Source organism: Mustela putorius, unplaced genomic scaffold, assembly GCF_011764305.1.
Source record: "Mustela putorius furo isolate JIRA1106 unplaced genomic scaffold, ASM1176430v1.1 tig00003983_pilon_pilon_pilon, whole genome shotgun sequence".
NCBI lineage: Eukaryota > Metazoa > Chordata > Mammalia > Carnivora > Mustelidae > Mustela > Mustela putorius.
This window is the reverse complement of record NW_025422123.1, coordinates 20,154,019-20,166,949: the sequence shown is the minus strand read 5'-3', so window position 1 is coordinate 20,166,949 and position 12,931 is coordinate 20,154,019. Positions and strand designations below refer to the sequence as shown.

At 35.7% G+C, this 12,931-nt stretch overlaps 1 protein-coding gene across 3 annotated transcripts in view; it reads right to left on the bottom strand.

The window, feature by feature from the left end:
* The window catches only part of LOC101687967 (muscular LMNA interacting protein), a 251,035-nt gene that overhangs the window by 94,414 nt on the left and 143,690 nt on the right, over positions 1 to 12,931 (bottom strand). For all 3 annotated transcript variants that reach the window (XM_004771848.3, XM_004771849.3, XM_004771850.3), the window contains one exon: positions 7,346 to 7,417. In XM_004771848.3, the coding sequence (XP_004771905.1) occupies positions 7,346 to 7,417 (72 nt within the window). The remainder of the gene's footprint in view (positions 1 to 7,345; positions 7,418 to 12,931) is intronic.

The following is a 12,931-nucleotide window of genomic DNA, read 5'->3' as shown; positions in this document are numbered from 1 at the left end:
GGAAAAGTCTGTCATTCCTTCCTTGGGCACCATATCACTTTGTACATGCTTTAAACATATGATATCATAATTACTTTTCAACAGTATCTCTACCCAACTGGACCATTTGTCCCTATCACAGTCGGAAAAATATGTTATTTATCTTTATAGCCCCAGGATAGAGCCAGTGATCGATAAAGATTCTTAGGATGAATCGAAAGGGTAAAGTAACAACTAAATGGAGTTAAATGAATAAGTGAATCATACAAATAATATGATTTTAATCCTCCTCTGTAAAATGTTCTAGAGAAGTAGTTTAAACCCTTTGAATATTTTAAATAACAAATACTTTATTTTTTTTCCTACACTTCAATTAAATTTGTTTACCATCAAAGAGCTGAGCATATGATTGATGCTAATGTAATGAGGTGGTGTTTTTTCAGCTAGTATCTTGGTTACTCTGTAGGAACTTACTCTAGGCAAACACAACTTTCAGGAGGCCATTTAAAATATTGAATTTACTCAATGAATGAAAACACTATCTACTCAGAACCCTTGGAAAATTAAGGAAGATAACTGGAATTAGGTGAATAATGCTGAAACTTTGAAATAGGGTAATTCTCAGAGTGCATTAAAATTTGGAGAAAAGGTTATTTTGAGTTTCAACAGCTTGGAAAAGTATTAGAATAGATTTTTTTAATTAATGAGGAGTTATTTGTCAAATGTATCATCTTGATTCATTCTTTCTGCCAGCCTTAAAGAGTTTTTTTTCCCCCCTGTGGTACAAAAATATATATAAATGAAAATTTATTAAATCTCCATTAAAAGAACTTTAACCATAGATTGCTTTTTGAAACCTTAGCCAGCAGCAATGTATTGATGTTCTTTTAGATTTATTAATTTTGAATGAAGTTGTCTCAAAATATTCTCCAATAAAAGAGTTTTATTAGAAACATATATTTTCTACCAAATTGGACATCAATTTTCTAGCCAAGTGAGACATAAATGGTGAATGCTTTGAATCTTATTTTTTAAAGATTCTTAACTAATATAAGTTATGAGGAATATTTTCATTAAAAGTAGTTATCTTGCGACGCCTGGGTGGCTCAGTCGGTTAAGGTCATGATCCCAGGGACCTGGGATCAAGTCCTGCTTTGGCCTCCTTGCTCAGTGGGGAGCCTGCTTCTGTCTCTGCCTCTGCCTGCCACTCTGCCACTCTCTTTCTCTCTCAAAAATAAGTAAATAAATAAAATCTTTTAAAAAATAAAAAAAGTAGTTTTCTTTTGCTCAGAACAGCTGACTGTGGGGTCCAGTTTTTAAGAAGAGACATAGTAAATCCGATTTCTAGTAGAAAATAGTTTCTGAGATCAGCACTACATTATAATTAAGAGGCAAGGACTCTGAACAAGCACTGTAAATCAAAGTTCTTATGGGAATACAGTTTACGCCAGTAAACTGTAACAGGTGCTTCTCACCTGAAAAGAGAACCTTGATGGAACTGCAGGCACTTTTAAGTCAGATATATTACATCAGTCTAACCTGCTTTCTGGAAATAGGATTAACTTCTAAAAATCTAAAGACAGCATGAATCAATTGCACTTTAAACAGAGCCAGAAAGCAAACTACTTTCAAAGGAAGACTAACCTAAAAGGGCTTGTAAACTTTTTGTGATGCCTAGACTATCTAATTAGATTGGGCTTCAAAAATGTTATGGGCGGGCGCCTGGGTGGCTCAGTGGGTTAAGCCTCTGCTCAGGTCATGATCTCAGGGTCCTGGGATCTAGCCCCGCATCGGGCTCTCTGCTCAGCAGGGAGCCTGCTTCCCTTCCTCTCTGCCTGCCTCTCTGCCTACTTGTGATCTCTGTCTATCAAATAAATTAATTAAATTTAAAAAAAAAAGAGTTGGTTCCCTTTAAAAAAAAAAAATGTTATGGGCCAGTTACTCTGTTTCAGTCATGATCAAATTAACCCCCCTCCCATGCTAAACCCAAGTGCTCCTATACTTTGTTAATCTGACCAGCTATGTATCTGGTAGAATAAATCCTCTGAAGACTACAAAAGCCTTGTTTGATTTTCAGTCATTAACACAAAAGCATTTGTAGGATTAGAGATATCTTCAGCAAAATAAATCTCACTTTGATTATATAGTTGAAGATTCGGGTCTGAATAGCATTCAGATCTGAAGAAAAGGGGGAAATGTACACTGAAAGCCAAAAGGGCTTCCAGATACTTAAAGGTACAGCTTCTTTAAAGATACAGATGTATTTATCCTTACATTATTTTCATGATGGGTTTAAAATATTTAACAATTGAGGAAATCTACACAGTGTTTATAATCCCAAAAACACTGAAGGGTTGAGCATCTCTTCCTACCACACAGAAGGAAGGGAATTTGTGCAGACCATTACAGCCTATTTCAAAACCATTCATTAAGGTTCAATAACAGGAGAATTCATATTTTTCCTTCATTTAATCAAGGACATCAGAAAGGTGCGCCTTGTTTCCGGTTCAAACCTCTTTCATTGTAATGTGACTCATCTCAGCAACCCAAGGAGTCAGAGCTGGTTGGTAAACTTTCAAGTCTCAGGGGGCTAAATCATTTCCCATTCTCTTTCATTGTTTTTCACTAAAAAACAAAAACAAAAACTTCTGTTGCTCTAATTTGATGAGGATTTTAATATATTTTAGCACGTAATGAAAAAAAGTATTATAGATAGAAATCCAAAATCATCATTTCTTGCTCAGTATTTCACTTCAGCTAGTTGATGTCACTTGCATGGTAAACAGGAAAATTCTGGGAGATAATCATATAAGGTCCAATTCAGCAACATAATAGCTCTGCTACTTTGGGGGATTTACTTGGCATCTTTGAACATCAAAATCTTCACAGAATTGTGAGTATAGCAAAACATTTAGCTCAGTGTCTGATTCACCAGAATGTTCAATATGGCAGCCATTGTGATTGTATTTTCGAGTTGTTAAAAGGTACCAGGTCTAAAATCAATTTACTACCCTCGTAGTAGAAGGTCTTTCATAGCTTTTACATGTTAAATAGAATTGATGAAGTTTATTCTACCTTAAAGAAAGATTCTTAATTATCATTGCCCAAATTATCATACATTAGGGTCCTTAATTTTTATAATTTTATGAGCAAAAATTGGTCTTAAAATCCTATGAAATAAAATTGGACATTTTAGTGACCTACTCATCTGCAAACCAAAGTAATTCATTCAATGAACGCCTAACAAAAAACTACTATATTCCCTCAAATAGTAGGGGGAAAAAAAAGCTACCAACATGTATAATTACATATGGCTTGGTAAGGGCTTTAAAAGAGACACGTGCATGGTATACAACTGCCTAAGGAGAACCAACTGGAATAGATTTGGGTCCTGGGCATTTTTCCATTGCTAGAGAAATGGGAACACATTTCCTTGTACTAATCAATTAAGAGATGCCTCTCTAGTATAGGCCATATGCTAAGCTAGCAACCAGATTTTGTTAGATTTTTGAGACATGCAGAGATCTTAAAATATCTCACCCAAAGACATATGTTTAATCAGATTAAAGTTTACCAACTCATGCTTTAAAATTTTAAGCTGACAATTTAGAATAAATTGATTTAAAACCCGACAAGACATCTTGAATCTTCACCTTTCCATTTCTATAGCACGATTTTTACAATTGTCTTCAGAACGGCTATTCTTTAACTTCCCTCCACTGGGAGAAAATAAAATAATTTTTATACTAACTTTTACTTAAATAATTAACCCTATAATTTAAATGTGCTATTTATAGAATTGAGCTACTCTATTATCCTTCTTTCAAACTCACATAGCTTATAAATTAAAAATGTCTTGAAAATGGCAGATAACAATGCCATTTGTTAGAAAATGGAACCTAACTCTAGCCTTGATTTTATCCTGAGAAATACTTGTGAAGAAAAGAACGGAGAACTAAAACTGCTTTAAAAAATATGCTTTCATGGAAAAATATGAATCACTTGTGAAACAATAAGGATGCATACTGTTTTATATCATGGAAATATTCCTTTCTCTATGTTTCCTTTCCTTAATATAATTTCATAATAAAAATAAAAAGCCATTTATTCAGCATGTTACTATGAGTCTTTCAGTTTAATTTTCACTTTGTACCTATTGCTATCAGACTCATATGATAAGAAGAAAAATTAGTCAGTAAGAGAGAGTAAGATCTTTAACATTCTCTGAAAAGAACAGAAGCATACAAAACAAACCTAAAAGGTAATGTCCATTTCACAATTATTTCCTCTACAATATTGTTGAACATGTCATAATAAAGTTTGTGGGCAGTCACAAACACAAGCTGATCTGATTACTTTGTTCCTGCTTTATAATCACTTGCATTTCATCCTCATCTCAATCTTGGAGAAGATGATTATTGGTAGGAGATGAAGCCAAAGACTCTGAAACTAACACATTAAAATACGCCTCGCATTTATCTCTTCCTATAAAGCCTTAGTTAAGGCTTAAGCTAAAAATGCTTTCCTCCTAAATGTTCATGGGGGGAAAAAATTACAGAATACAGAATAAGCTATAAATTTAAGTTTTGATGCAGACAATAAATTACAGAACAGAACTACCAGAAACTTCATGTCTCCTGCCAACAAAATGTACTCTTTTGAAAATGATGGGTTTCATCTAGGGGTGATTAAAGCTGAAACCAATCCAGTGATTCAATGACAGCTTAATATGTGATTGAAAGGGATGCCTGTACTTCAATTTGGAGAAAATCTTGCTTTTAAAAATAGTATTATTTCTTAAAGTGATTCCAGTTCCTCATTATACCATATACTATAAAATAAAATGTGGTATAAAACATCAACCGTGAGTTTAATGTGTTTGGGAGGGGATAATTGTTAAACTGTCTAAATTAAATTCGTTAGTTCTATTTTTAAGGCAATCCACAGCAGAGACCCTAACCAAATATTATAATGGCACTGCAGCATCCCCATTCTTTTTAATTGTGATGTTCTGTGTGATATTAAAGGGTCTCAGAAAATATTCCAAAGTGTTAATTCTTCCCAAAACAGAATTTCTGACAATTAGAGTCTTAATTTTCTCACTCAATTCAGAAATAAGTCCCTTTGATTTTAATGGCATAGGTTGAGTTCTATTATATAAACAGATGGATAAAAATACCTAAATTACCAGATTTTTTTAAAACTACCACCATGAAAGGAACGTGGAAATATTTAATTTTAGTTTTAGTGAATATAGAAATAAATGCTGATAAAATCTCAAGATTAGACCTTTGTTATTTAAAAATCCTTACAAATTAAAGTTTCTCATGGAGCAACATACAATATAGAAAAGTCAGCCCCCCCAAAAAATAGATTATACAAAGGCTCTAAAGAAAAAACAAACATATGTCATATCTTGTGATCTTCAAACAATTCATATATTTGTGGCCCAAAACCAATTTCCCTTAGCCAAGAGACTAGTGCTTATACAATAGTCAGTCCTAGTGTTTATACAGTAGTCAGTCCTCCCTAGAAAAAACTATTGTAAGTTTGACGTCATGATATTTATATTTTGTTGTACTAAAGAAAATAATTTTCCCATAGAGTCTGTCTTATTCAAAATTTAAAACAAAAACAAAACAAAACAAAAAACCCTCCTATATGGACTCACATTAAGTTCAATACACAGTGATATTACCATATACATTTATGAAATAGTTTTATGATGAACTGGAAATTAATGATTCTTCATTTTGAATGACTAATAGATGATAATCTCTAAAATCCATTTACTCGGAAGAGAAGAGAGCTAGTAGACAGAGATTCTGGAACCAATAATGACATCCAGCCTTTCCTTTCAAACATTGTTGAAGGAGAATTAACTCTAATTTTTCTAAATAGAAAACTAATAGAGTGGTAGCCCACAGGTACATGACAATGTACTAGGTTAGGTGAGACAAGTATGATGGAGGGAAAAACCACCAGGCTCCTATTTACTTCTCCTGGCTGCTGAGGAGGAGAGTTTCTCCCACTTCTGTAGGGTCAGACACTGTGCCCATATTTCACAAAAATCCATCTGAAATGGGCCAAGAGTCTGCCGTGAGAAAACACTGCACTATGACTCAACATAAAAGCCCCAGATAATAGGATAAGGGACCACTGGTAAAATGGTCACTTCCTGAATCCTCCTGAGCCTCCTGAAATCAGTGATTAGGCCCATCTCATCTTTTTGTGGGCTATAAAAGGTAGAAATTCAGAAGAGAAGTGGCAGAGCTCTCTGCAGTCCGGCGACTCCTCAGCTCCCCAGCTGGAAGTGTTCACAAATACAAAACATGGACTCTGGTCCACACATAGATAAATCAGAGTTAGTTACCAGAGATTAGAATAAAAGAGAGGCTGCCCACCAAAACCCATCTGCAGGCTACTGAGTATCTCCCACTAATGATTCCTACGGTTTAGATAAGAGATCATGCAAAGATTTCCTTACCCAGATCATACTAAAACAAGAAAGTAAATTCATAAACCAATGTTCAAGATACACCTGGTTGGCCAACTAACATTTTGACAAATGATAACAACAACATTTGAAACACTCTAATTACACAGAAAAAAAAATAGGCTTAATACACTGAGATAGATTGCCTAAATAAATATAAAAATAACATGCACTGAGTAATTTCTTCGACTTGGGAATTGATTTCACTTCGATTCTGATATAATCCTGCATTTGGCCTTCATTTGAACATATGTAATGTGCTTATTAAACAAGAGGCTTTAATTTAATATACCTACTGAAGCAGAATCCTGTAATTTTATAATTAATGACTCTTAATAGCAAAGCAAAAATGCCCTAGAGGCATGTGAAAGCAGCTGGGTCACTGGAAGTGATTTCGGTCCTCCCTTCCATTCATGGACATAGCATCAGTGGCTGGTGAGAACGGCCAAAGAGGTTTAGCCCATGCTGGGATCTAAGGAGCTAAGTTGGATACTCAGCTAACATGTTTCTACCCTGTAGAAACCAATACTAGTCACCAAGTATTGTCTGGCCAGTTGCCCTCATGTAACCCCTTTTTGATCAATGTGAAAAGAGGGGGAAGCTCTTAAATTCCAGAGGACGGGGATCTCTCCAAATCCAAATCAAGTTTCCTAGGCCTGCTTTACAGTGGACTGGACAATTCTAAGCCCATATTGAGCCTCTGATGATAAATCGATGATGTCTCAAATTCTATTCACCGAGATGCTTTCATCATGAGACCCTAAGAGCAACGTTTTAGTGAAAGCAGAACTTCAAAACAACCATTTTAGAACACATAACAGAACGATACTAGAAACATAAAATTCCCTCTGCTTTTGAGCCAACACTGACCTTCTGTTCCAAAAGCAATGTGTTTGTAGGGATTGCTGCAAAAGCCTTGTAGCTTGACTTGGTCTTGTATTGCTAGAATGAGTAACCAGAAAGCAAGAGCGGAGATGAAAAGGGGGAAGAATAGAACATAATTTTAGACTAGGTCTGCCAAGTTAAATGACACGTTATCAAATGAAGAAAACAGTTATTGCAACTTGTTTTTAACAGAAAAAATTAGCTTACCATGTTAATATTTTATTAGAATGAGAAACAAAGGAATATCACAGTAAAATATCAGCCTAGGGATTATAGGCAATTATGTGCTATGCAGTTTCAGAACTTAAAAACATCCATTTCTACAAAGTTACTTATAAATTTCTCATAAGCAGTGTGTCCCCCCATAGGAGTACTACTAGCCTATAAATGTGGGTGGGTTTTTTTTGTTTTGCTTAATTCTCAAAGGAAAAGGGGTTCTTTTTTATAGTGCCATAATTTACAAATGTTATGCCAACAAATCTAATTGAACTCTTGATATATTCTCTTGCATCTTTTGTAAAAACAAGGGTCAGAATACATAAAATTTAGCTGTAATGTTTAATAAGTAGCATATTTTGAATAGAAGCAATATCAGCAATTTAACTCCATAATGAAAAGATTCAAAGGCCAAACTTTTGATCTTCAATCCACTATTTTAAACTTCATCATCTCCTGCTCTTTCTAATGAAATGATATTGATGAATCCAATGACGAAACATCCTGAGTTTTAAATAAAACGCAGAGTAATATAGATCAGTTTCATGCAGTATTTGAAAGAGAGGGTGGAGCATGAGGAAGCTGTATAAATCAGGATACTATGCATAATCAAAAGCCCGGTTTTGATATTTCTCTGGGTCCCATGCTGCTTAACCAAGGTCAAGGCTCTTATCGCTTCAAAAGCCTCTGTCTCAGACAGCTTCCCCAGGGGTCCAGAGCCAGCTAGCAGTTGGCAGAGGACTCCAAGCCATCTTAGTCCCCTGGGCAGACCACAGGATCATAGAAGACATAATAGTCAAATAAAATAAAGCCTTGAGTTTTATGGATATAATTGATATAATCTTCCATTAAAATGATATGAGGAAGGGGAAGTAATACATTCATTTTCCTTACAAAGGAGGTGAGGTAGAGAAAAATAAAAATGTCAGGCCTGGGGGAAAAGTCTCGGATGCCTTCAAGCCCTTGTCTTTATATTGAGCCAGCACTGCTATAGTCCCCATATGACATATTCTGGATAAGGACTGAAAACGAAAGAGAAAAATCTCTTTGTGGAGAGTAATAGCTGGCACTTAGGACCAGGCAAGTTATATACACTGCCTCATTTAATTTTACAGAAGCCCTATGGTTAAGGAACCATTAGGGAAGGGAGGCACAGTACGGTCAAGTGACTTGTCTAAGATACACAGCCCGTAAAGAATAGAAACAGGTTTGGAACCCAGGCCTGCTTGGAACCAATATCCATGCTTTCTCTATGAGATAATATTTTCTCTCAAAGAATACCTAGGCAGACAAAGAATATATAATAGAATATATCATTACTATTCCATGATGGTTTCATAGATACTTAATTATAATAATAGTTTTAATAATAATAATAATAGCTAACACTCACTATGAGCCAGGTACCATTCTAGAAGCTTTATGTACATTATCTCATTTAATTGTCACAACCAAATTATTGGATAGATTCTAAAGATTTTATTTTTATTTATTTATTTGACAGACAGAGACCACAAGTAGGCAGAGAGCCAAGCAGAGATTGGAGAAAGCAGGCTCCCTGCTGAGCAGAGAGCCTGATGCAGGGCTCGATCCCAGGACTCTGGGATCATGACCAGAGCTGCAGGCAGGGGCTTAGCCCTCTGAGCCACCCAGGCACCCCTATTGGATAGATTCTAATCACATTCAGTTTATATATAGAAACTAAAGTATACAGATGTTAAGTAACTTATCCAAGGCCACTAAGTAGTAGTAAGTCATAACTGGGATTTGGATGCAGACATGCCAGTCAACAGCTATGCACTTATCTATGATAGACCTTTGCCTCTCATTTCAGGACATACAGTCACTTACATTTTCAGTTCTCCTATCCCCAACTGCCCTGGAGTATATACTTGGACAAACCTATACAGATAGATATACTGTTACTGCACACATAATGCCATACAGTCTTAGAATTAGATGTGATATTAAGGCCATCTGGTTCAACCCTCTCATCCAAGACATGAATCTCTCTGATTGATCCTCTGTTCAGCTACCACATGAACTCTTACCTACCTCCCAAGTCAGCATGCTCAGGCTTAATTGTAAGAAGTGGCTTTAAAAAAACAAAAAAAAATCTCCCTTATACTGAGCCAAGATATGCTTCCTGATAACTTACTCCATTGGTCCTTTCTACCCATCTTGGAATGAGGACACCTGTGAAGAGCTCAAGTCAGCACAATTGTTGTACAGCTGTTTCTACCTCACCTCTCCTTACTGATCCTCAGTTGAAGAATTTCACTATCCTCATCACCTTCTTCTGTCAATATTCCTTTACAAATGTTGAAAAGTGGTGTGTTGGGGTGCTTGGCTCAGTTAATTAAGCGTCCAGCTCTTGATTTTGGTTTGGGTCATGATCTCAGGGTCATGAAATCGGGCCATGTCAGGCTCCACACTAAGCATGGAGCCTGCTTGGGACCCTCTCTCCCTCTCCCCTTTTCCTCACTCACGCACTCACTCCCTAAATAAATACATAATAAAATCTTTTTTTAAAAGGTGTGTGTTAAACTAGATGTATTTTTAACACAAAGTAGAATATAATCATCACCTTGAAGATATTGACAATAAAATCAATTAATACAATGAAGATGATACTAACTGGAATGGTCTCCTTGGCTTTTGCGGTCAGTTTAGAATATACAAGAGAGGGAAGTTGGAGTCATTTCCTATTGTTGGATCACACCGAGTATGCTAATTCCCTAATGCTTTCATCTTTTTTTCTTTTACATACACTGAAATTAAATTCCATCATGGAGTTATGCTTTTTTTCTCTAGATGCCAAACTGTACTTCACGCATTATCTCTATCCAGCTTCATCTGATTAGTTTTGGTTTCTTATTACAAACTATGAAGACAATAATTTTTATATTATTTCATGAACCATCTTGTTAGGCAAGTCTTTTTTATCATCATTCAAGTCATAGACCAAGGATGGAGAACTCTTACCTCCTGGGTCCTACCAACCTGGTGGATATCAATCTTCCTGTAACTCTATTTATTTATGAAAGTTCAACTAATTGATTCATTCAACAAAATATTATGGAACACCTACTTTGTGACCTACATTGTTCTAAGCATTAGAAATTCAGCAGTAAACAAAACATCCAAAGCCTTACTCTCTAGAGCTTATGCCCTAATAAGCAGAGACAAACTAAAAGCAAAGAAATAAGAAATCAAAAGAAAAGTCATGGAGAGATAAATAATTCGCAGAAAATTCAAATAGTGTGTTGGAATAGAAAGTGACCTCAAGGATGTGTTAGAATGGGCGCTCAGAACAAATGTGAGTTCACAGAAATATGCCCTTACACCTCACATACCTTTCCTTATTCATGATATCATGAAAAACATCACAAAAGCTGGAACTTGGAAAGCCATTCAATAAACATTACTTGCTTAAAGAGAATGTCTGTCTTCTAGTTATAACTGATTTTGATAACAATCACAAGAATATAGATAATCATCTTCAGAATTTACCTTCCCTTTTTTTGTGAAAAATAAAACATATGGCTCGCTTCTTTTCCAGCAAATCTCCTCTATTTCCTATCATTTACAATAGAAGTACAAATTTCATCTGTTTGAGGCACAATTTATCTAGACCAGGAGATATGAATTTAGAACATATAGATGTTTCCTTCTAGTTCCTTTATGTGTGTTTAAGACATATGTAGTCTTTCTTTTCAGTGTGAAAATCATTCTTGTTGACCTTAGAGATACTTTTTGGGTTCACTATATTTCTTTAGGTTTCTTTTAACAATATTCTAATTTGAAACATATTTCTTCTTTAGCATTCCAAGTTTCTGAGGTGTTAAATTCATTGGTTTCCTTTGCTTGGTTTAAAATTACAAATCACTCTAGTCAATGTAAGTATAATTTAAATAGTAGGTTTTAGTGTTATAGGCTGGAATCACCATCAGCTGATCATAGAAGGTAGAACTGACCAGCCTACCCTGAATCCAGCAAAAAATTCAATGATATTATGTATCTCTCCAATTTGTACTCTATGCTTTTGCTCAACATTCAAAAAATATTTTTTCTTTCTTTTCTTTTTTTAAGAAAGAGAAAGCCCATGTGGAGGTAGGGACAGAAGGAGAGGGAGATGGAAAATCTTAAGCAGGCTTCACGCTCAGTATGAAATTCAATCTCATGAGCCTAAGATCATGACACAAGCCAAAATCAAGAGCCAGATGCTTGGGGTACCTGGGTGGCTCAGTGGGTTAAGCCTTTACCATTGGCTTAGGTCATGATCTCAGGGTCCTGCAGTCAAGCCTTGAATCGGGCTCTCGGCTCAGCGGGGATCCTACTTTCCCCTCTCTCTCTGCCTGCCTCTCTGCCTACTTGCGATCTCTTTCTTTCAGTCAAATATATAAATAAAATCTTAAAAAAAAATAAGTCAGATGCTTCAGTGACTGAGTCACCCTGGCACCCCCAATAAATATTTCCTAAATATCCACTACATGACAGGTGGAGGGTAAAATTTTAGGTTTAGAAAAGGAAATGCTATTTTATTACATTAGTTTATCAGATCTAACCCTATTTATAAATACTATTTATCCTAGATAACTGTAACATAAATCCTGGGTATGAAGGTAGGGAGAGCCACACATCTTTCCCCTTTAGGAAATACTCTCACCACTATCCTATTCAATATTTCTAATGCCTTAAATTTTACCACCGTCTTCAGTAATAAAAGCCCATGAGATCTCAAAGCGAACTATATTAGTTGCCTTGAGAATTAGAAATTTGAACTCATGGTTACACCTTAAGTATTGGTGAAGGGCAGAATCTCAGATGACATGAACAACAAGAAGGAACCCTGGCAAAGAGCCTCCCTACCACTATGGCCAACTTCTCCTTTCTGGTGCACCCTTGAGTAGCAATGAGAGCACTGCTCCAAATGTACACTTTCTGCTCATCAGTGACCATGCCTGTAGTGCCTGAGTCAGAATCTCCCTGAGGCAAAAGCTCAACTCAAGCCCTAATTCAACTCACAGAAGGAAATTGCCCTGATACCTTCCTTACATCTGAATTATTGGCAGAATATCATCTCTATAATGATCCTGAGAACAGAAGCAGTGGGGAAGAGAAGGGGGGAAATTTCCCTGCACAACTCTCTTCATAGGATCCCTCTCCATGGTTGATTGATCTTTTGTATGTTTCTAGTACTCTAAACATTATTGTATTACAATATTTTGACATCCCTATTAGCCTGATAGGTCTTTTGGAGAAGATATTTTCTAATATTTCCAGTATCTTATACTAACTTAGTAAAGAATAGATATTTGGCAAATATTTGTTGATTTAAACCAAAGTATTTTA